The 25371-nt window shown below is 39.1% G+C and overlaps 2 protein-coding genes across 2 annotated transcripts in view; both read right to left on the reverse strand.

The window, feature by feature from the left end:
* Positions 1–1834: 1834 nt before the first annotated feature.
* crk (v-crk avian sarcoma virus CT10 oncogene homolog) lies at positions 1835–9431 on the reverse strand. Its single transcript, XM_024277453.2, has 3 exons — positions 8819–9431; positions 7819–8402; positions 1835–3956 (listed from the first exon to the last, which is right to left on the reverse strand). Exons 1-3 carry the CDS (start codon positions 9036–9038, stop codon positions 3819–3821), a joined length of 942 nt encoding a protein of 313 aa, XP_024133221.1. The 5' UTR covers positions 9039–9431; the 3' UTR covers positions 1835–3818.
* Positions 9432–11160: 1729 nt separating this feature from the next.
* lrrc75a (leucine rich repeat containing 75A) overlaps positions 11161–25371 on the reverse strand; it is a 41399-nt gene continuing 27188 nt past the window's right edge. The window contains exons 4-5 of the mRNA XM_024277744.2: positions 16775–17048; positions 11161–16353 (exon numbers count right to left, since the gene is read on the reverse strand). Coding sequence (XP_024133512.1) covers positions 15793–16353; positions 16775–17048 — 835 coding nt within the window. The 3' untranslated portion in view covers positions 11161–15792. The remainder of the gene's footprint in view (positions 16354–16774; positions 17049–25371) is intronic.

A 25371-nucleotide genomic window follows, 5' to 3' on the forward strand; every position in this document is an offset into this window, starting at 1 on the left:
TAACTTAAACTTAATGTAACTCATCATAAACATAATTATTTGGTTCTGGATTTTAGAAATTATGCCACAAAACTGCAGAAGTTTCCTCAATTAGGCTGCTTGGCATATCGCATAATTAATTGAATAAATAGCACAATATGAAATTATGTATCCCTTTAATTTACTACTATCTGATTAACACATATTTATCAACAGTAATCAATTTGTCCTTACCAATTTATCTGTCTTTTAGTTTCTTCAAAAGAGGGAGGAATTAAAAGAAAATTGACATACAAGAACGGTGAGTCAATGAGGGCTTGAGCGAATACAAAAACATTTAAGATGACAAATTTCATATATTAAAATATATAACAGCTGTCCTGAATATATTTCAAACATCCTTTGGTTCCAGCAATACATGTCCTCTGAAGACAGTTCTAAACATCTTTCAACCACTGAAAGGACTCCTTTTGGAATATTTATTCCTTTTTGGAATATTTATTCCTTTTTGGTATATTTATTCCTTTTTTAGTGATACCACTTGAAGGTATGGGGCTACATGTAGTCTTTGGTAGATGTAAAAATATATTGACTGAACAAAAGCATTTTTTGATAGTCAGGAAGATATGGAGAAAATCCTGCTAAGAAATATGCAAAATCAAGAATGTTAAAGTGTCCGATATTTATATTGAGGTAATCTGATAACTGAATAATGTCAAATGCCTATTTTTTTAACATGTTATATTTTAGTTTGATCTGAAAGGTAATGGTTTGAGATCAACAAGTTTTTTGATTTCAAATTGTATTATTTTTGAACACATAAAGCAAATGATACGTAAAACTTGATTTTCATGGGACATCAAATGTGTTTATGAAACAATATTCCTAGGGGTCATTACTGACCAGGTATATTAGAAACCACATGTTAAACATATAAATAGCAAAAATATCTAAAGCTATATAGCTATATAACTATATAATTCACAAAACCAAAAGAAAACTGGCTTGAAATGTTTAAATTACTTAATTTAACACTTTAATTCTGCCATAGTTCTAATTTTGTTGAGAAATTTTGGAAAAAAACATTTTTGATCAATTAAACTTAAATATAGCAATTAGGGACGCTGGGATTCACTGCTGAACCCTCTGGAGGTGTCGTGGGCCTATTAGCGAAACATCTAAGGAGCGCACCCACTTGAAAACTCAAATGATGTCACCATTCATTTGCCTGCCACAGTGTCTTATCAGTGCCATTTATTGAGTGATAAGATCTAATTCCACACAATAAATCAATGAAGAGTTTTTTTTTTTAAACTGCAAATACTAAATTACCATTTGTGGAATTTTATTTTGTGCCTTTAAAATGAGTTTATCTACGAGAGTGCTGCCTTTTTTTAATGGAAAGAAACATAATTTGAAAGGTATTTTTGTGTTTGAATCATCAGACCAAGAACTAATGTAAAATTGAGATTTTTGGATCAAAACTTTCGAATTTTTTGGGCGAAGATCTAAAATTAATTAATGGATTAAAGGATAATGTTAAAATGTCAAATGATTTTCTTGTTTTTCTGGATGGGATTTGATAAGCATTATGCTTTAGCAAAGTCCTTTTTAGCGAATGTTGGTTAATGCTTAAAGGTAAAAATGTGACAATTTGAAGATCTAAATAAACAAAACAAAAACTTCAAAATCTAAGTCTAGAACCTGTACCAAATGAAACCAGCATCATAGATGAAAAACAATCTGTTTTTAGCTCTGATGTAATAAAAGTACAGATGGTGTCCACATATCAAAGACATTTTTCCCACCAAGTTTCATTTTTAGGTTTTCAAAATAGAATAACAAAAAACATGAATTCATTTTGTATGAGTTTGATTTTATTTAATAGTATGATAACACATTACATGCTACAGAAAATAAAAGGTAATTCTTGAAAGAATATAGTGTTATAATAAAATGGCACATTTTAAAATGACACGGTTTCCACTGCAAAATTTTGCCGTCCCTTCCTTTGTTCCAAAGGAAAAGATCAACTTCATGCAGGGCAACTAAAAAAATACTTCATGGTGGTTTCGTTGGCAGAGCGTTTTAGGAGGACCTCTGTCACGTGCGGTTCAAGAGACAACGAAGCTGGCTTTGATCGTCGCTATGGTTTGTGTTCAAACTGGCTGGGAAATAAGAAGTGTTCCCAGAGTACGCTTCACATGAAACCATGAGAACGTCGGGCTAAACTTTTACATCAGAGCCGTTTTTACGCAACAGACAAGATTCTAATCCTAAAACAGAAAACAGTTTGGAAGAATTCAAACTCTGAATTTCTTTTGTAGATGCTTTCAGGAAAGACGCCCATTGTTGTCGTGACGCCACCAGAGGCGGCCTGAAGAACTGGATCTGGACAAGTGGAAGCGTTCGGTTAGTGAACATGGAGGTTCTAGCAGATCCACGTGTCGCCAAACCAAGCCTCTCGTCTCTGTGATGCAAAGGCTGGATGATTGTCAGATGTCAGCAGGTGGAAATATTCAAACAGAACAAAATTCAGCTGGGGGATTTGTCAAAATAGAAATTAAAAGAGGGAGAAAAAAATGCTTTCATCCTGTAAAAGTAATTAAATAAAAGAGTGACAGACATGGAGGAAGCACTAAAGAAAAGAGACTAAGAACTAATCAGTGAGAGGAGACGACAAAGATGGAAACCAAAAGATTTCCATCTGCTTCTCTAAGACAGTGAGCTAAACGAAGACCACAAATATGAGACACAAACTAATACGGCGGGCGTCCTACATTCACTCTGTTCAGCTTAAACGTCTACATCAAATGGAAAAAGAGAAGGTTCTCCTGCTGGAGCTACAGGTGAGTCGTCTGTGGAGCGGTCCATCCTGACATGGAGCAGAGGAAAACAAAATATTCAGACTGAAATGATAAAAATAATTTCATTACAATTTGAGCTATTTTTCCTACAAAAGACTACATGGTTGGATGTGATGGTGGAACAGGTGGTGAGAGAGTTGCAGTTTTCTGGGTCACTGAAGCTATAAACCACATTAGCCTGTTTTGAGCTGCTGGGCTCCAGGTGATCCTTGAAGCCCCTCCTTCTGAGACACATTGTGGCTCTGCCTCCAACGAATACCCTTACATCTGCAGATGGGAGTTTGTTAAAAAAAATATTCTTATTTGTCAGAATTTAGCTTTTTTTCCACAATGAGGACATTCTTCGATGCAGTTTACAGTTGGTGAGAACAGGTTTGGATCTGGAGCTTCTTAACCAAAAGGTTTCAAATCCAAATGTTTCATTTCTAGAAGGTCAAACCCTTTTTTTTCCCTGGAACTTCACGTCTGCTATCAGGCTGTCAAGCTCCACTCTTCCCACTGACCTCCTGACCTGGAAACCGTTTAACTTCAGATAGTTCTTAAATAATCATATAGGCAGCATCAAGGAGAAAAAAACAGGACAAACTAGAATGTTAATGTATTCCCATCTGACATGAATGCAGCAAGAATGACTGAAGCGGACTGTTTCCATGGCGACAGTTGTCAAAAAGACGTGAAGAAAAAAAAAAACAAGACAGTGTGAAGGAATAATGAATTATCAGAAGCACAGGAACGGCACGGGGCATTTTTCCACATTCATGAACTGAAACTGTTTTAGCAGGAAGGCAGGTAAAAATGATCACAAGGTGGCAACAAGGTCCTTTTTTGTTCTCAGGGATCCTTTGAAACTGTACTTGGTGCAAGTGAAAGCTCAAGGAGACATAAGGGGATGGGGGTGTGCGGGGGATAAGGTAAGGAGAAGAGGGTTGTGGGGTAATACTAGTGTCCAGGTGGTGCTCTGGAGGTCCACTCTCAGCTGAGCTCGTCCTCGGGGTTGTGGTGGTCCAGCAGTTTGACGTGTGTGAAGGGGAAGTGGCCCCTCTTGCCTTTGCATTCCCCCTCCCACTGACCGTTGACGTTGATTTTGGTCACCTTCACCATGTCGCCTACCTGAGAGAGGAGGAGAGAGCAGACATGAGCTCAGGAAGGGAGGTGACAGCGTGCAATAAATATCACGAGTTAAATCATCTTTTGATTTGTTCTCAAATGCAATGAATACTACAGCTCATTTCATCAGTTTCAGAAGGTTTGCATTTAGTATAACAAACCAACGCCGGATGATAATGCAGAAGATGGCGAGCTCTGTGGCTGTACTCTGCTCATTACAGAACAGAGAGGAGTGGCCACTCCAATGAACCTGAACAAACAATCTGAGAAATGATTCCAAAGTTCAGCTCCATGAGGAAGAACGGCGAGGGAACTTTTTACCGGGGAAAACAGAACCGAAAGGAAAGTAGATCAGTCAACAAGTATGGAAAATAACGTGTGTAATGAAAACAAAACAGAAAAATTGAATGGTGACAAACCCGGTGCAGCATAGATATTTTTTTCAATTAATTGATTCAAAATGTCATCACAAAATAGATAGACTTTCTCTAAATACCGTGAAACCTGGATTTTTAAAGATAATTTTTCCTGATTCATTCCAGCTTTAGTTCCTATTTTTCGTTAAAATATGACCTACTTTTAGTAGAGTTATTGTTTTAGCATTTTATTATCAAGAAAATGATTAAAATTGTAGGAAAACATCTAAAAAAACAACAAAAAACAAATACTAACCAACAAAAATAAACCATTTAGACAGACATGACTGAAAAATAAAGGACTTTAATTTCTGTTGGTAATGATCACTGAATTTAATCCAAACTGTTTGTGAAATGCTTTCAATAATTAATGTTTCAAAAGCAAATGTAAAGAGTTACTAACTGCAGTAAGGAGAGACGAGATGTTTGTGGCGTTTGAGCTTCTACTTCAGGTGAGAGATTCAGTTCTTCAGACAGAACAATGGTTCTCGAACAACAGGACGTTTGTGTGTAAAAACTGCTTTTAAAACATTCCACCTTAAGGGTCGTACACATGCGCAGCATAGCTATTATTGGTATTACAGACTATATGATTTTTCTCTGTCTGTTGGAGAAGAATGAACGAGATTCAGGAAAAACGCAGAAAATATTAAGTTTTCACTTAAAAGTAAACGTATATCAGAAATCAACATGCAGTTTCAAAGAAGGAACCTCCAACATAACAGCACAGGAACATCGAGCTGTACTATAAACAAGACACTTGTTCAGCTTGATGAGAGCAGCTGCAGTAGCTCAGGTGGACCAGATGTGCAGAAATAGTCTGAACAACTTTATTGGTTCAGGAGCGCAGCCAGCATCTGTCGTCGCCTCCGACACGTCTACTTCAGTTCAGAGAAGTACTACTTCATACTGCTTTTTTAAGGTCCATTTAAAACTTTTTATAGATGTCCGCTTCATGAACATCTATAAAAACGTTGCTTTGGGGTGTCAAGGGTTTCAGTCAAGCAGATAAATGCTCAATTTATAACTGTATTTAGAGAAGATGTTAACATTCTCTCTTTAACAATTTTTCAAGATTCTTTGTAGTCAAAATTGTTTAAAATATATGCACTACGTTTTGGTCAAATATTCTAATAAAAACCTCTTAAGATAAAAATAGAAAACGAATAAAGCAGTAGACTGATTTCATATAAAAGCTGTTAGGATTATCTATCTACATGTGTGTTTTTAAAGTTACTAGTTTAACTTTAGTTACTATGAGGGTTTACAGCACTTCACAGTAAAAGCTCATCAAACACGTGACATTAACATTGATATCACATCTAAATTGGGGGGAAAAAATGTATAAACCTACTAAAGTTCAGATATAAAGTATTCCAAATGTTTTTCTTATTAAAAAAATAATATTTCCTGAATTTGGGTAATAACTCTCAACCTTGTCTGTACTAAAAAGTAGGGCTGGGTAACGCCAATAATTTTTAGAATCGATTTGATTCCGATTTTTTTCAATTCTTTCGATCCATTCAATTCAACTGACTTTACACATTTAAACACATTTAGAAATACAGATTTTCATGTTAATTTGATACAGTTTACATATTGTAAAATGTATTATTTAAATTTTAATGAGACTGTTAATACCACACAGTGTTACATGGATTCTCAAACAGAGAAGCTCCAACAATTATTCTGCCTCTCCTGGAGGGTGTGTCAGTTTGGCCACTAGGTGGCGATCACACTATAGTATTACACCTTATTCCATAGGAAGAAGAATGAATAAAAAAAATGGTGCCTAAGCCCACAATTGATTATTTAAAAGCATATTTTCTTAAAAGAGTTTGGAAGATTCTGCCTGTGAGTAAATAAAGTTGTTCATTTAGTCAGCAATGTGTGTTTAGATCGACTGAGCGTTAGCATTACTCGTCCTATGGGAAATCCCATTATACGTTAGCATCAAGCTAGCGGACTTTAGCTTTATGCGTTTGATCAATCTCTACTTTTATGGATTAACTATTGATCAATTAAGATTCAATCACTTAAATCAACTCAGCCCTACTAAAAAGAGCAGAAATTCTTGTGAACTTCATAAACAAAAACATCAGCTAAAAACCGTCAGACATTTTACACCTCACAGCTTAGATTAATGAAAACCCCTCATCTACACTAAATTAGGAAAATGTAAATCACTGCTTTAATCAATAGTCATTTTGACAGCAAAAACTAAATTGAAAGAACTGACAAGGTGTAGCTCTTCATCCTTTCACTGTTTCTGTCTGGAGCTTCAGCCTCTGTAGTAGACACACTTCTCATCAACAACCAGAGCAAAAGTTCTGATGTTTGCAACAAAAAAAGCTTCACAAAGATTATTTTGGTCCATTTATGTTCATTTTTAACTTTACACTTTTTCATTTTGCCTTAAATTTTAGATTTCAGTACAAAAATCTTGCACAAACTCCCTAATATCCTTTTCAGATTTCAGTTCACTTCGCTCGGGCGCTAATGAAAATAATCCAGGATGATGCAAGTAAAAAGACACTAAACAACAATTCTACAATAATAGTACCAGTCTGGAAAATAAATAATAATATTATCTTTGAAAATAATCAAATGAAAAATTTACTCTGGTTTTAGTTACTTACACTGTTTTAGTATCAAGTTCAGGACTGAACGCCATCTCTGACCCCGCCCCCTCTTTATCAAAGGGTTTGACTAAACAAATATTTGCGCCTTATGAAACAACCCGGATAACGAAAGCTGTTATCAACCATGAAGAAAGATCTTTACAAACTTTTCTGGGACAAAGAAGCTGGAGATAATTATTAACTGCTCGGTGTGCAGAAGTCACTTATGACCAGCAGAGCAGAGGCCGCTTTGGTTTACCCAGCGCCACAGAGGTCTACCACAAGTGGAAGTGGTAGCTGAGCGGATAGAGAGGGTGTCGCCTCATTAAACGTTTGTGTCGCCCCCACACACACAGAGCGGAACGCTGTCTGTTGGGGCTTTCGTCGCCGCCTCTTCTCCTCTCTCCAGCCCCAGACTGAGGACTCTTGGCTTCACTCAGAACAAAGGAAACGGTCCCGTCCCCAAACACAAACCATTTCCTTCCCCCTGTGACCCGCTCCGAGGGAGCCCAGCTCTCACTTCCGGACAGTTTAACTGTCTGGCTGTGGAGCAGCCACTGCAGCATGATGGGATTTTTTCATTTTCTGGAGCCTCTGGACAGATTTAAACCAGTTATGGCACTGGACTGCTAAAAAGAGATTAAAAATAGCCAGAATATGATAAAAATATTATTCTTCCTCCACCCACAGAAACGGAGGCAAAATGAAGAAAAAAGCTAAAGAATGTGAACTCAGTGTTGATAAGCTGAACATCCTTTACAAATACCTTCATTCCTCCAGCGTTTGCCAGAAGAACGATAAGAAACGTGACGTTCATGAGATATTTACCTCCAAAGCCAGAGCGGTTTTGTCATACGCATTAGGAACCCTCTTCTGTATGGCCCTGGCATACACAGGTCCGTTCTGGAGGTTCGGGAGAGGAGTGGGCTGAGCGTACTGGCTGGGGTCTCCCAGCAGTGGGACGCCAGGCTGGCCCCCGGAGCCATCAGAGTTCCCGTGCATGGGCAGAACGCTTGGGGGAACGCCAGCCATCCCCGGCCCCGCCGCCGAATTGGGAGATGCTGGCCGGTACTTCTCCACATACGGCACGGGGATCATCCCCGTCCGGCCGTCGGAGTTCTGGGCGTTCCACCACTGCTCCTCCGGCTTCTCCAGAACTCGGAGAATGTCTCCTTTCCGAAACGGAAGATCCTCCTCGTCGTTACCGGGGAAGTCAAAGAGCGCTCGCACAAACTCGTCCTCCAGGCGTGGTGGGGCACCGTGGGCCACGCTCATGCAGGAGGGGTGTTTGGACTTGTTGATGGGTTCTATCAAAGTGGTGGTGTCCAAGTAGTGAATTTTGTAGAACTCGAGCAGAGCAGGAAGAGCATCAAACTCCTGGTCACCAATTCGGAACCGTGGATGAGACAAACCTGGTTAGAATGACAGAAAAAAAATGATTAAAATACACTTTAAATATCAAAAACAAAACAAATGTATTTAAATATAAAACAAAGTTCTTGTCTCTGTGTCATTTATGCTGTGAATTCTACAGACATTAAGGTCCATCATCTCCAGTTGATCCCCGATCCAGGAGGCTGGAGCTAGCACTGTTAGCAGAAAGCTAATTTGACCAGCAATCTCACCCAAAATTACAATTTTTTCATCAAAATTTGTTTTAATTTGAGAAATTAAAATATACTAAATGAAATCCATCACGTCTGGCCTCCGTGCCCCCCCTCCAGCCCCACCAGCATCTCATCTCCAGTGGTGCAGGTCATGCTAGAATGGTCACATCTGCTCCATCACTTCATCCCGCCCGCTCCTCCACGCCCCCCGTCATGCTCACCTGGGCCCGACTGCCGGTTATTACTGATGCTGTTGATTATATAATGGGAGACTTTGGAGTTCTCGGATACCGAGAGCACGTAGTCGCCGGGGCTGGTGATGGAGTCCCGGACCAGGAACACGCCGTGCCTCTGCCCCTGCAGCAGCGACACCGCCTCCTGCCTGCTCAGCCGACCCCAGTACCAGCTGCCGCGGTCCTCCGCGTCAAAATTCCCGGCCATGATAACCGCTCCAAAGCCGAGGCTTCTCCAGGCCTTCCCTGCTCTGCCGAAGCCTTCAACTCATACAAAAACTTTAGCGCCTAGAGCACGTTCAGTAAACGGGCGACATCTGCGGCTGGCCGCGCGCGGGCATCGATTCCCCAAAGCAGACGAGAAACCGCAAAAGGAGGAGAATAAAGATCTGTTTCTGTGGTCGCGCGGGGAAATACCGAACTAATTTCAACCCGCAGAGACGGAATTCCAGCAACAGACCAGCCACCGATGACAACTAACTTCAAAAACTGAAATGGCGGATACGGGAAAAAAAAAAAAAAAAAAAAAAGGAAAAAAGGCCGCACTCACCGGATATGACGTAGATAGTAAGCGATGCTAGTAAAACAGAAAGGTTAAGCTAAAAACCCTTCAAACACCTTAATATTCAATTAATAGTCTAATTCTGGGGGAAATAAAGCAGAATTCAATATAAAATTCACTGCAAGTAGTGTAAGAACATTATTGAACATATATTTTTTAATTATTGCATTATTTGTTTAACATTTTTAACTAAAATAATACTACATGTTATTTGTTGGGCGCATTTCAAGGGACTCAAGGTCGCCTTATATAAAGATAAGCACAAATTATGAATTAGTTTACAGGTATAGAAGTTCAAAACGAAGTGCAAAGTAATAAAATAAATAAACAGTTAAATACTGCATAACGATAAAAAAAAATCACCCGATTGGTTTTCAACAAAACAGCATTCCATTTACATATAATTTTTTTTATTAACTTTGTGATGTATACAGAGTGAAACATTTAATTCTTAATTAACAATTTGATCATTTCCGAAAAATCCTTTGTTTATAATAGTTTTGTTCATACTGAGCCCTAATATTTTTTAAAATGACATTATGTAAATGTGACAAGTATTTAAATTTTGTCAAAAATTGGAAAAAAGAAACCAATAAGTCTTATATCGTGTATCTGTTTACGTAAACTAACACTTTTCCCTCTTCTTATTATTTTCAATTTTTTTCCACTGATTTTCTTTACCTGATTTTTATCATTTTTATGTATTTTTTGTTATTTTTTTAATGCATTTGTGACTTTCGATAAACCTTAAAAGATATAAACATTTTGACAAAAATATAATAACACTGATAATAATGGTTTTTGCCTAACACAGTAAATATAACAAGCTATGTAATGGTGTTGCATGGTTTCAGAATGCTAAATAGTTTATTTGTGTCGCTCTAACCTCCTACAGTTAACTACACATTTTGATATTTTAGCTAAAGAAGACTCAACTCTTTTATTTTGGTGATATTCAATTACACCCCAATAAGTTCCCTTAAAACAAATCAATATTATGTTGGAATGTGCAGACGATAATTGACCACATATATTGTTATTTGGCTGTATTATATATTAAATATCTCTGTTAAAATGAAACAATTTACCTACAGTTTCCCAATCAGCCACCAGATGTCAGTAAAGGACTGTGTCAAATGTAAAAAACTTCAGTTTCCCCCCAAATTCATCTGTATCTTCAAAATAGAAGGAATCTGCACACTTTTACAAGTGATCTGTTTAGGACAAGTTTGCAAACTTTTTGTTAATTTCACTTTTTTCTCTTGGCCCTTCTTCATTTTAAACATTTCTTTAACATTTTACTGTCTATAAACATTTATTAGTACTTATGCAGGATTCATGTCATAGATAGATGGTTTTCTTTGTTTATTTGTCATCTAAATATATTTCATTTTTCTCAACTTTGAAAGGGTTTCCCCTTAAATCTACAGCAAAATAGTTTCCTGTAACAACATAAAGACAAAAGGTGCTTAAACAAGTGACATATAGAAATTATTTTAGTGAACTTAAATTAATGTTTCTAAAATGTAAACTTATTTCCTAGTAGAGAAAACTTTTCGCAAATTATGCAAACCCACATGTGGTCGATGAATAAACTAAATAAATAACGTTTATTTTTTACATTATTGATTATTCATCTGTTTTTAACATCGACATAGAAACAATGCTATTCTATTCTATTCTTAAAATCCTAAAATGATACTTGTAAACTCAATAATCTGTTATTAATTTATCTGTGGTAAGTATAGAACACAGCAGGAAACAGGAATTGTTCTTGTTTCTTACCATAGAATTTATTTAATAGATCCCTTGCAAATTAGCAAATATTATTTACATCTTCAATTTGAACAAAAAACAAGATTATCTGTTTGAAACAACCCACTTGAAAGAGGCAAAAGGGAATATAGCATATATAATATTACAGAGGTATACAGCAGACGATGGATGAACTGTGGGGCATGAGAAGATCTAAGGCAACGGTCACATCTCTGCTTCACATTGTTGGTTTTTTCCCCACTTCATGTAGCAGCTTTCAAACTGCAGTCTTTAAGGGCGGCCTCCGTGTCTTCCATCTGCTCCTGCAGAGGCTGATTGGTAACACACACCTGATCTGCAGGAACTTCTGAAATCACAGGACACTGATCCTGAAAGACTGCGGTTTTTAACATCCCTTTAAAGCATCCAGAAGCCCTTCTGTGCTGTAAATCCCATTCTGACTACATAATCTAGAAGGATTTGTCGTTTTGCCAACACTAGAAAGAGAGAAACATGGATTCAAGTACAGTTTCTGCAACCACACAAATGAGAGAGCTAGACCACATTTTTTCTTGGTGCAGTAAATGATGCATTTGTCAATGAAAGTTTTAAATAAAATGTTTCAGAAAAATCAAAAAATCAAATGATCATGTTTCTAATTTGATCCAATTAAGAATGTAAGATCTTCTGACAGCAGTAGACTGGGACTCACCCTGGAGAGAACTGTATTAACTTATTAACTGTTCCACAGACATTCACCAGACTAACATGACAATGCTGTGACAAAAGGAACAAAGTTTTAGAGAAGTGTTGTTTTCCTGTGATGACACGCTGACCCGTCCAGGATGAACCTCAACTTTCACCAGACAGCTTGATGAATAGATGGAAACAATCCAGGAAGTCTGCTTCTGTTTAAAGGGTTCTTCATAAAATGATCTTTGTAGGATTGAATTTTAAAGATGATTAAAGGCTCTTTTATCTCTGATATTAGATCTATGTGCAAAACCAGCGACGCTCTTCCTCATTTGTGCGAAGAAAAGGTCTGTCGCACAAACGCTGCAACACTGAAGGACTTTGAGTGACTTGTAAGGCTTTACCTGAAGTGTTAAACTATTCTGTAAATCTAGTTTAATATATACTGTTGATTATCTGCAATTTTTCCATAAAAATAACATTTTTGTAAATTAAAAAAAAGTTTTTGTGAGACACAAACAAAAAAAGGAAAAAATACCAGTTCTTGAAACAGGAAAACTCTTAAAAAAAAAAGAACAAAAACACAAACACTGTAAAGTGCAGGACTGACTTAGACAAATAAATCCATCAGCACAGCTGTGAACATGTTTACAACCATCAAGATTCATTTGTTTGGTTAGGTTGGTGGCCCTGACGAACTTCTAAAAAACTAAACGAATAAATTAAATATTCCTAAATGTTTCAGAAAGCATAATGGTGATCATTTATTCAATTAATGACTCTTATGACGCTGACGTTGTGCCAGTTCTGATCAAAGCTCTAAAGCATTTGAATGTAGACAGTCCTAATTGTTAGGACTCAGAGAGAGTCTTGTGGCTTTTCACTGTTCACCTGATCAGGTAAAAGTCTAAGAGGAGTACAAACACCTGCAGCAAAAGACAGGAGTAAAAAATCACCTGGACTTCTGATTCAAAACTGAACTTTTTTCTTAAAGACCCACTCCGATGAAAACTGTGTTTTTTGGTGTTCCTAACATTTTCTTGTGGCTTTTTTTTTTACGATGGCGGACATATATAAAGAAAATTAAGCTTTAAATTGCATTTCTGAGTATTTCTTCATTCAAATCATAGTGAATCGGGAACCGAAGAGAAATGCAGTTTGTAAAAGAACTTATTTGTGATGTAGAAAAAATTTTGTATGGGCCCTTCTGATGTATCCACTTGCAGACAAACAAAGAGCTCAATTCCAACAATCCCGGCCACAATTCAGAGGTGAATTTCTGATGAGCTCCTGCTGCTCTGCAGAAACTATGTCCTAGAAAATGAGACAGGTGTTTTTAGATAACCATAATTAAAATACCTCTGGGAATACTTTTACAACAGATCAGAGTACTACGTATGGCTTTGAGGAAATATCTGTGATCACTAATCCTAATTTTACAAACCAAATTCTGCATCAAAACTGCAATATATGGAAGTTTTCTCCCATTGTACACCTTGTGTTTTTTGATTGGCTGCTATCAGGCTTGTGTTTGTGTAATAACACAAGCAGAATGGATCTAAAGATCCAAAAAAATTGAAAACATTCTGTTCTGAGGAGTCTATCAATTACATTCTCATTCATCTCTAAAGCTACGTTCACACCATCCTGGGAAACACATGTTCAAACAACCACTTCCAATTAAAAGTAGATCCGCAACTTCCGAATTGAAATCTCACGCATTTGTGGGTCGCTATGCAAGTTTCTACAACCGTTTTAGGCTGTACATACAAAAAATGTGTTACAGGTTGAACTGGCTCTAACTTTGACCAATCACAGACTCAGATTTTGTAGTGATGTAATGGCGTCCCTTTCAATTCAAGGAAGTGCCAACCATTTGAAATTTGATCATGACAGAATTATATGACACCAAGGCGGTTTCTCCCGACCCCGTCAAGTGTAGGGGCGTTTGGAGGGGTAAGGTTGCCTGAAACAGTTCTTTTAAGGGCTAACCCTCGTGGCAGAGAGGCGTCGAGCCCTCCACCGCGGGGGTGTTTCGCGTCACGCTTTTCTTCATGTATTTGGGCTTTGAAGCACAGACGTTTACATTTAAATTGAGGTAATGACTTTTTGTTTTAACATGTCCTTTTTAACATTATAAAACCGATGTTATTATGTATTTCCCGAGTGCTAGCAGCTTCGCACTAACATAGGTAACCGGCGACTGTTGATGATGTCATTAAAGGCCGAATTCCCACCCTAATCCCTGGCTTAAATAAATATATGTATATATATATATATATTGTAGTACTATAAAATCTACAAACATTTTAGGATCTCTATTTATTACTCCACTGTGTTCTGATGGTAAAAACGTTGATGGTTCATTCCAAAATTACATTTAGACACGCAGAAATTACATTTAAATTTGCAAAAATGTTCCAACGCAGTGCATTGTGGTCTATATTTGCTAATGTAGTGAACATCAATGCACACTGGTTTTTCCCAAAGACTTCTGGAAAAGTACTAATGCTCTCAGTTTTGGAAATGTAGATTCAGTCAGCACTACAAAACGGTGAACGAACTATGTAGTGAGAAGTGAAGGAATTCAGACATAGACACTTTTTTCATAACTCTACGTTTGGAGGGCTGAATGTAGGAGTGGGGATGTGGGGATAGGAGAAGAATTCGGATTTGGCCCAAGTCTTTCATACTGTAAATTGGGATAAAAAAGCTTGGAGCTTTGCGAGATATGCACCATTTCCACATTCGTTAACAGTAGAAATAGCAGAAGAAGAAGCCCTTCCCTGCTTGTCCACTGTGAACACCATCAAGAACGGTGTGTCCGTAGCTTCAGACTAATCAGATTACAATTCACATAACCTCTTATTTTGAAATGTCTCTTTTAGCTGTTTGGCTTCTATTTGGATTAAATCTATGACATAAAAGCTCCACATCTTGTTGCGACTAGATCAGTGTATCGGCTTCTATTGTTTCATTTTTTATTATTGTTATCTTGTTTTGTTTTCAGATGAAAAAAACAGATGAACATCTGGACTTCTAACCTAGATAATTAAGACGAATGATAGAAAAATATGTTCTTCCTCCACACATATATACATGCCTATGCTGTACACCTGAACATACATTCTTTCTATTAAAGCTCTGCATGATGGATTACATCTGGATTAAAAACACAACCTGGTGACACCCAGCAGACTGCAGCGGCACGCTATAAATAAATTCAGCTCGGTAAGCATGTGACGCACGGATGAATGTTTGGTAAGACGAAGCGAAGCGTGGCTGGGAGAAGAAGGCTACTCAATATTTTATATTTGGTTTGGGGGGTAAATGAAGAGCATCTACTGCTGTGGGAAACATCCTTTCCCTCCTTTCGTCGGCCACTCATGCTTCAGCTGACACGTCCCACCCTCAGCAGTCCAGAGACAACCGAGGAGCTCCTGAAATATCTCCACTTTGGATTTTTGCCTGTCCTTTCACCTTTTTCGGCACCCAGCATAGGAAGGAGATGTTTTGCACATTTTAGAATGTTTAAGAGCCCTGAATAGTTTCTTCATTTTGCTTTGCTTGTTTGTTTTTTTTTCCTCAGGACTCATCCTAAACTAGTAACCAGAGACGGTGCAGGCACATGGAGGTATTTCCAGGGTTAAAAGGAGACAGGACCTGATTAAAGATTGACAAATTCACACATAAAAGCCTCATGAGTCTGTTCTTTGCATTTTCTGTTATCAACGTAAAGCACGATCTGTGGAGGTTCGGCCCCTCATGCTACACCTGGGCTCAGCATCAATCAGCATCTCAAGGCTCTGGGGGCCACGAACTGCATCACTGGAGAGAATTTCAAGTAGAACATTCACAGTGATTCCATGCAGCTTCTCCCCGTCTCGTTTCACCTTCCTCCACGCTGGACAGGACACGGGAAGGGAAGCGCAGACGCAACAGGAAGCAGTTCTCATGTCAAATGATCTGATTGGTCAGTCAAGTCGTGCTGCGATTGGCTGGAGCAGGACAGCCGTGAGGAGCGGCTCTGCGTGTCATCCTCGTCCTCTGCCATCACCGCCTTCCTCGCCGGTCGCCGTCTTTGGGTTGCCATCTGGTCCTCTTCCTCTCTTTGTCTCCTCCTCCTCCTCTCTCCCACTCTCCCCTGCTCCCCCAGCGTCCACATGCTCTCCTCGTCTTCATCCTTTCCCTGAATCTCTCTGTCGAAGTCCAGCAGCTCCTCCATCATCTCCTCTATTTCTGTCTCTCCATCCAGCTCCTCCTCCACCTCCGACCGCAGCTCCCCCATGCTCTCGGTCCGGTTAGTGTCGTCCGTCTCCTCCTCCTCGCCGAAGGCCCTCTGCCTCTCTGGGGGGTCGCTAGCTTGGCTCTCTCCAAACTCAAGGATAGTGGGCAGGTTTCCCTGTTTGGGACAGCGCTTCCTCAGGCTGACGAGGAAGGGCTGCGGCAGGGAGAAGATGTCCACGTTGTTGCCAAGGTCGATCCACGTCACACTCGGGAAGCTGTTTGGATCCTATGGAAGGAAAAAAACTCAAAATGAACATCCATCCATCCACCCATGCTCCACCCACATTCATGTCCAAAGTGGGCTTTAATCCTGACTTTCACAGAGTATCAAATAACTTTAAGAAATACCATCCTCTTGAAGTTGAGTCATAGTTTGTGGACTTCTTAAAACATTTCAGAAAGAGAAGCTATTCAATTCAGAGCCATGAATCAACTTCAATATCAGTAAGAAATTTTCACTCACAACCCTCATGATTGTTTGCAGATGACTGTGGAGCGGCTGTAAACCTTCTTTAAGAAAACCATACATTTAACACCTTCCATTAGAATAAACAACAAAAAAATCTTCCAAGATGAGCTTCACAGTAACCCTAACATCCTGAGTGACAGAATTTTCATCTAAGATGTTTCCTAAATGGATGTCTGACCTTCAGAGCATCCGTCAGGTCCTTCAGAACGGCTCTGGTCAAGCGGTTTCCGTTCAGCGTCAGAGTTTCCAAGTGAGGCAGAGCGGCCAGAGTGGGGAGCAGCAGAAGGAAGGCCTCGTCGGTCAGCTCAGTGAAGCCCAGCTCCAAGCTGACCACAGTGGCCGCATGCCGCTGCAGATGAGCGCATAGGCGCTCCATGTCTCGGGCCGTCAGAGGGATGCCGGACAGATCCAGGGCGCCGCTGGCCAGTGGAGCCGACAGAACCGCCTTCAGGCTGCAGACACAACAGACGGCAAACAGCAGAGATTCACATGTCACTGACAGAAAAGTACCTTCTACTTCAGTGACACTAACTGCTTTCATAAGAAAACAGCAAATATCTTAAAAGGCTGCACAGTTAGTCATAAAATGGGTAGTTTTGGGATTTTCATTTTTTAAATGTTTAATCAAACTATCATGAAGATAAAGCGAAGAAACATATGAGAAAAGTTCAAAAACAAAACGCAGGCTGTAGGTCTCTGTCCTCACTAATAAAAAATAGTTTTTTTTAACTCCTTTTGGAGACTTGTGCAGATGTTTTCATAAAAAATAACCTCATCATTAATAATCTCAGCACTAGAATACAACACAAAGAGAAGAAATGGGAAAAATCTAACCATTCTTGCAGCTCTGTCTTTATGCTAATGAAGTGAGGCCATCATCAATTTAGTCAAATTACATTTAATGTCAGACTGGAGGCCAATTCTATTCTTGGGGGGTCAACAGCAAAGTAATCAATCTGACCAAATGAAGCAGAGAAAGACAGAAAATAAAGCCAGACTGTTGCTGGGTTTGTTGCAGACAAATCTGATGATTTCTGATCAAAAGTTTATTAATTAGCTCATTCTACCAGTTACTCAGGCCTCCAGGTCAGTATTCCTCCCCCACATGACCTACTGCTCCTTCACTCTTGTTGAGGTTTTAAATGACTGCAGACAAACTGAATCTCTTCACTCCTAAAAACCAGCATGGTCTTGTACCGCTGGATCCTTCCCGATGAGCTCAAACACTTCTCCTGGAACTCCATGCCTTCTCATGGCTTATCAGCCCCTCGTCTGTCACATCCCAAAGAGGCTTCTGCTCTCCGAGGGTTATAGCAATAAACAAAACAGGCCGGACTTGTGGAAAGCAAATCAAATCAGAGAGAGCCTGCTTGGCTTCAGACCAAAATCCCACGCTCCAAAGAAACAGTACGTCCTCATGAGATGTTGAGTTCATCCATCCGTCAGTGTGAGGCACCAACTAGTGATGGAATCTCAAACTGGACTCTTACCTTAAATCTGAAATATTTCTGATCAGAACTCTTTATATCCCAGTCCATTCTGTTTTGATCTATTTTTCAAAGGGTTCACAGTGGTCCTTTAACTATGATTATACCATTTCAGGCTAAAAAAAGAGTCAGTCATTTAGGACTTAGTTTCTGCAGAGCAGCAGTAGTTCATTAGAAATTCACCTCTGAGTTGTGGATGGGACTGGTGCTGGTGAGGCAAATGAGGCTGTGCCTCACCAGCACAATATAGCTTAAAAATACACCAATCAAGACACGTCACTCGCAGTGATCTCCACTAAGACAGAGAGACTTTTAAAACTGAAGAAAGAAAAGGAAGACTCTTACAAACTGGTTATTCATGTGTTTCCTCAGAAGGAGCAGTAATAATAGTCAATAATAAAATTTTGGTGATGCTTTTTTCTGTGCTACAGTTTGTAGGTAGTAGAAATGAGAATGTAGACAACACGCTTTAACTGTTGTCAATCAAAGGGAAAATAAGATACTCTGTAGGGTTCATATGTTTGTAAATCTTACCAGATGCTACTAATACGGAGCAACCTTCCCGTTACTGAGAGCTCAGAGCAGTGTGTGGCTCACTTAAGGGTATTTTCCACGTCACAAATACTATCTTTTGTAACTTTTTTTTTTATCTGCACCTTATTCCCAATAATTTGCATAAATAAATACTCAAAAATACAATTTTAAGCTTAATTTTCCTAATTTACGTCCTCCCTCATCAGAAAAATGCCTCAAGAACATGTTAAAAACACCAAAAACACAATTTTATCAGAGTGGGTCTTTAAATTTAATGGCTGAGGCGACTGCAATTCACCCACGGCTGAGTCATCAGGTTCAAAACAGTTTCATGTTAGAATAAATCACCAGCGAGTCTGTGCGCTGCTGTCCAAACGTCTTCCACTCAGGTTTGCTTCTCTGTTTGGATGTGTTCTGTTTGACTTGTTTAGAAAACCATTTTAGATTATTGATGTAAAATAAAGAAAAATACAATTCAAACGGGTCAAGAACTGATTGTTTCAAATGCATTTCTGCAAGACGTTACTTTAGTTTATTGTCTCTCTTTGAACAGATATGAACATAATATGGCCTGAAAAACAATATATACCGTAAAACCCCATCAGGCACTGCAGTTTGTACCTATTCTGGAGCAGCACACCCCAAACTAACTTTCTAGTTATCTACTTTATTCTAAAAAAACATTATGTGCAGTGTAAATATGGCCAATCCAGATTAAACCTGTTATTCATCATGGCTGTCAGAGCTTTGCTTTGGCATTAGGATTAGAAAAATATGTTGTTTCTTCTTTGACATTAAAAAGTCTGAGGGTTTAGCTCCACGTTTGCCTTCTTTTAAGCTCAAGTTACATCCGAGAAGATTATTTTGCAGTGTTTCATCAAATCATCTGCTATCATTAGTCATTTATATGCATCTGGAATCACAGAAACTATTGTGCATCCCACTACAATCATTAGGCCAATTTCATGCCAAGGGGAGGTAGAATCAAAACCACCTGCGGCTCTGCGTGCTCCTCTGCTCCTCCTACCATTTTAGTTCCACACCTTTTTCCTCAGTGTGGCTTCAGCAGCTGATGAAGCACGCCTCTCATTCTTTTTAAAATTTAATGCTTTAATTGGTAATGGAATTATTGCACAGAAACAAGAGGGTACAGGTCCTCTGGGAGGGAGCATGAGTCACTAACAGATGGTTGTGTTGTGGAGGAAGCTGGACTGTAGAGGGTAATGGCAGCACACCAGCACTTCTTTTTTCCTCTGCAGATTTGCAGATGGATTCATATTGAGTCTGAAACAGCAGACGCTTTGGTTTTGAGTCGTCGTGCAGGGTTAGCATGAGAGATACGGGCAGCTAAAGGTCACATTTGAATGTCTTTCTTTTGCTGGAACCCCTTTATATCATTTTGTCCAAGAATGCAATAATGAACCCTAAACCAGCGAGACAGACGATGGAAGCCAAGCTTAGCAGCTGACTGAACGTGATAACAATCTTAACTCAGCGCAGATGTTTATTTCATACTTCTTTTCCCTTACGTGGACTATACATGTGTGTTTTTGTCTGTTTGTGGACCTGCACTGTTTTGAGGACTCATGATGTCAGGTGGAGCAGCATGACACAGGATGGACTGAAAATGAGATTTTAAGGAAGAAAAATAATCATCTTAGTTCAAAGCAAAAGTTTTATGGACATCAAGTCGTCTTTTGGAATCCTCTATTTAATGGGCCTATACCAGGAGTCTTCAACTAAAATTTAAAGAGGTCCAGTTAGAAAAAATGCAAATGTATTGAAGTTAACCCTCAAGTGTTTATGTTCTTTGATTTATTGTAATTTTTTAATTGTTAATGATCAACATAATTCCAGCAGATTCTGAAGGACAAAACCAGCTCGTACCGCACGGGTTCTTTTCTCCCCAAAGTTTCTCTCCAGAAGTGTCCATACATGATGACTTGATGGTGAGAACGTGTTGCAATGACAACAAGAGATGCATCATTTAGAATAGAGACATATTAGTTTTGTGTCAAGTTCGGACCGAGATGCTGGGTCCGAACGACTCAACATCTGGGTCCATTCCAGACCGCGGTCCCCCAATTAGTGAAGTGACCCCTGATTTAAACCATGCAAATCAAGTTTTTTAGCTTTTAAGTGTATTATAAAGTTTATTCCTCACTATAAATAAGCCTAAAGCAGTATTTTGATCCATCCAAGCATTTCTGAGTAATCCTCTAAAAACCTGCAGTCTGAGCACCAGCCCTTCTCAAATCCATGGAAACGGGCGGGTTCTCATGAGCTGATGTCACAAAGTGAGAACAGCCTCTACAAGAAGAGTCTGCACTGCCAGAACTGCCCCCAGGCTAACAACAGCACCCAATTTTTCCGGTGATCAGCCGCTAGCTTTGCAACTCAGCTACCTTTGCAACTCAGCTAGCTCAACCACTGGCTCAACTTCTAGTCCTCCTACAACTATGGTAGCAATGGCTGGGGCTACTAAAGGCAGACAACTTTGCAAATGTATAGCTCGGGTGTTGTTTGTTTTTGTTGATATGCTGTCGAGGGAGGCTCTAGGTCAAGGGTGTCAAACTCAATCGCACATCGGGCTAAAATCTAAAACACACCTTAGGTCACAGGCTGAACAAGATAAACATTTATTGAACACTCTAAAATATCATTTTTTAAAACTTTAAAACCATAACTTGTTATCATAATTATGAACTAGATATATAGCATTACCTGCGATAATGCTAGCGTGAATGCTATAAGCTGAATTTGGCCGCTCAAGATGCTAGTGCTCATAACTGAAGATGCTGGAATTGATAAACACTGAAGCTGATAGCTGAAAACGCTGAAGTTTATAGATGAAAATGCATAAGTTAATAGCTGGAAATGCTCAAGCTGATAGCTGAAAACGCTTAAGTTAATAGCTGAAAACAATGAAGCTGATAGCCAGCTAAAATATTAGCAAAATTGCAAATTAGCCCCCAAAAAAACTAAAAGAAAAAAAAACTAAATTAGCCAAAAACAGCTAGTGTGTAAATATTAACCTAACTCCAAAACTATCTAAAAATCTTAAAAAAGCCCCAAAATAGCCAAAACAGCTAGCATGTAGCTAAAATATAAGCTAAACTCCAAAATGGCCTAAAAATCTGAAAAAAGCCTAAATTAGCCAAAACAGCTAACAGGAATGTCCTTCCAGAATAAATCAATTTAAACCTTAAATAACTTTCAGTATTTTACTCTCCAAAAAATATTTGTTGTCAGAGTTAAACAAGTTAGAAATACCAACAAGATAACATTGGGCTATTAATAACAATAAAATAGCCCATTTGACTTAAAATAACTCGCCTTGACTTTGACACATGAGCTCACATGAGGTTGACGTCATGATATGGGTGGCGACCCCAAGCAGCAGAAGACGGAGCCTCAAAGATCGAGGCGTCTTACTTCCAAGTTGGAAAAAAGCTATCAAAAATAACTAAAATATTATAAATATTTGTTCTATAGTGTATCGAAGGTAATATATGATCACATATATGGATATAGTTTACTCTAAAAAACTTAAGGAAAGCGTGATATAAGACTTTCAGGGGCGCCAAAGTGAGACCTTTGCCATCTGCTCTGCATCATCCTGCTCGCTTTGGTCTTCCTCTAAACCTTTTTTTATAGAATTTCCAACATCAGCATCCTTCATCATCCTTATCATCACCGTTCCTCCTCTCAACTCAATCAGCTTCTCCGATTCATCTCCAAAACATCTATCATGAGCTGTTCCTCTGATGGATTCATTCCTGATTGTCTTCCTGGCATCAATAACACATTACACTAGCATGCCATCACCTTTTTTATGCACGCAGAGCCATAATTACACAACAGCAAAGAGACATTTCTGACACAGACAGTGCTAATGTAAATTTAAATATAAGCTGTTTGACTTGATTTAAATGGTGTTTTCTGTATCCCGCTTCATCACTCAGCATCCTGACAGGCTATGAGACCTTCTCAGCACACAAAGCCCTCTGCAAAGTGCCCATTGTGTTGTCATATCTCCATCTGCCCTTAACCCCAGACAAAAATAGCTGTTATCTGCTGCAGGTTCCTGCAACAAAAGAGGCAGCGATCGAGTGTGAAAAGACAAATCCCTGACCTTCTACATGAGATAAAACATTAACCGATAGAAGTACGTCATTTTCAATAAAACTCCCATCTGACTGTAAATTCATGCATGTCATACATTTGTCGACACATCTAAAGGTACCTAAATATCATGTTTTTCCATGTAATTATATATTTTACTGCTGGTGAGGTGATCTGGATGTGTGAAATGTTGGGTCACAGAGAGCAGAGAGGACAGATAACCTGAGTCAAGTTGTTTCTCTGCTCGCTGTCAGAGTACATATGGGAAGATGCCAATAAATCAGTAGATAAAGCAGGAAGAGACAGCCAGTCAGCAGGCAGCAGACACATTGACAGGCCGGCAGGAGAGGAGAGCTCATAGGGAGCCAGACGTGTGAGTTCCATGGAACAATGTGGTTGCCATGGCAAACAAAGCTAGCATGGCCTCAGTGAGATCTCATTACTTCTTTCCCAACGTCAAGAAAACAAAATCAGCCAATTAAAAAAAAAAGGCAGACATAAATCTACAGGAGGCAGAGGGAGATAGACGGAACAGACTCCGGTCAAAGAAGGAGGGATCAAAGACGGCGTTTGTTTACATGCCGCTTTCTTAGGCCTTTGCTGAGTGAAAATGTTGGTTCTTAAAGACTATCGGATTCTGCAGCAAAGCACATTCTGTGCTCTTTCAGGTCAAGAACAGCTGACAGCCCTGCAGTCACTTCAAAGTGATGAGCATGTTAGAGTACGTTTGTGCGGTGAGTCCTGCTGCATCGACGTTTTGAAGCTTTTACTGAAGAAGAAGGAAAAAAACAAGCAACTGTTAGAGGCCAATGCTACAAATATGTAAAGAGGGACATGTTAAGCATTAGTCCCAAATGCCCTACATACAGGATACAAAATGGTCAAACCTGTGTGGGGTACGCAGGTGGCCTGTGTGGATTATCAAGGTCGTAGACCGATAATGTTGGTGAACATTTTTTAATCCCCTCACATCTTGCAGACTGCACAAGGAGCCTGATGGTGGTGTTCACGTGATAAGTGTGCGCTCCTTGTGTGCACATCCTATGCATCCGGTATTTGTGCATTCAGTAAGAAGTCAACTAACTTTTTGGCAATACGACGTGGTCCGATTCTTTTATTAAAAATGTTCAAATCTAGATATTTCATGTTCATATTTCATTTAGAGGTATAAATAATAATGCATGCCATTTGACAGAGGAATTTGACGTCTTGTTGTTAGCATCGCATGTACATAAAAAGATAAAGATGGTAGAAAAAAAAACTGAAAAAGAAACTGCAGTTTGCCAGAAATTGAAATATTAACTTCTTGATTGATTTTATACCTTTTAACATAGTATTTAGAGATCTATTCCCTGATTCTGGACATCAGAATAGTCAGCTCATTGAGTATTCATCCACCTGCTGTTTCAAGGAGGGCTGGAGCCAGTCCTAGCAACCAAAGGTCGAGGGCGGGTTCACCCTAGACAGATCGCCAGTCCATCAGGGGACAGCATACACTCATGAAAGTACACACAGTATTTGGTTGAATGAGGCGGGGCCAACATCACATAGAGTTGAACTGTCCTTCCTCCTGGTAAAAAGCAGTTCCAGCCTGATGGTCCTCTTTGTTACACTAACATGGAGAGCAGTTTCATTTACCATGACTGAGATTTGACTGCTTGGGATTTGTCAAAGATTGACCTGTGCGTTTGTCAAACGTCTTAACGATGGTCTCCTCTGAGTTTTTGATTGTGTCTTCAGATGTAAATTTCTGAACCTCAGTTGCCCATCAAATGTTAATTGAAGAGAGAAAAGTTCTCCTCCAGTAAAACAAACTGCCTTTGAACAGCTCCATTCCAATTTCCTGGTTAAAGACTTCAATATTGATCCGGATCCTCGAGGCCTGCGACTTCTGAGATGCAGCTCTGGATCTTTTCAGAGATTCCAGATTTCCTCTGGACGGATTGTGAAGTGTGTTGACAGGCAGCCTTTTCTAACTTAAAAGCAAGGATTGAAATGTTTTTGGAACAAAAAAAACTCAATGTGTAAAGGTAAGGGCTTTTACTTTTTGACTAGAAAGAATGAAGCAGCAGGCGTGTGATCAGAACACCAGTGTTCATTTTCTTCACCCAGCACACAGATTCAACCAAACGCTGCTGCAGGTGAGGCAGAACATCACCTGTTCCTCTGTTTACCTCACACTTTTCTCTGCAGGAGCCTGAGGAGACCTGATCTTCTCGCTGCTCCACATATTCAACTGTGAAATTACTTCCTTTCTATCGAGGAAGACCTTCACTGAAGATGAAGGTGTTTGTTGTACAGAAGGAACATTTAGATTTCTGTTTCCTCTCTGGACTCATAGAACTGAGCTCTAGGGTTACATCTTTTGCTTTAAAGACTTAAAACTAAGAGGCGTCCAAAACAAACTGATCAGAGTCACTGTCTAAAGTCTCTCTTTAGCGCAGTTCTAATGGGTTTTGACTTGTTTTATACTAAATGAAGGCTTTATACTTTTTTATTATGTTACATCGAGACTTTTTAAAAATTATTTTATAGTATGTTACACTTTTATACCTTATTATTAACACATTTATGAATGCATTGTTACATTAACCCACATGGAGCTTCAAACCAGTTGAAGCCAGTCAGG

This window comes from Oryzias melastigma, linkage group LG13, assembly GCF_002922805.2.
Source record: "Oryzias melastigma strain HK-1 linkage group LG13, ASM292280v2, whole genome shotgun sequence".
Lineage (NCBI taxonomy): Eukaryota > Metazoa > Chordata > Actinopteri > Beloniformes > Adrianichthyidae > Oryzias > Oryzias melastigma.

Coding starts and splice junctions, on each gene's coding strand:
- crk (XM_024277453.2), bottom strand. CDS start 9,038: ATGGCCGGGAATTTTGACGCGGAGGACCGCGGCAGCTGGTACTGGGGT. Junction 8,403..8,818: donor TAACCGGCAGTCGGGCCCAG/GTGAGCATGACG, acceptor CATTCTAACCAG/GTTTGTCTCATCCACGGTTC. Junction 3,957..7,818: donor AAACCGCTCTGGCTTTGGAG/GTAAATATCTCA, acceptor CTCCTCTCTCAG/GTAGGCGACATGGTGAAGGT.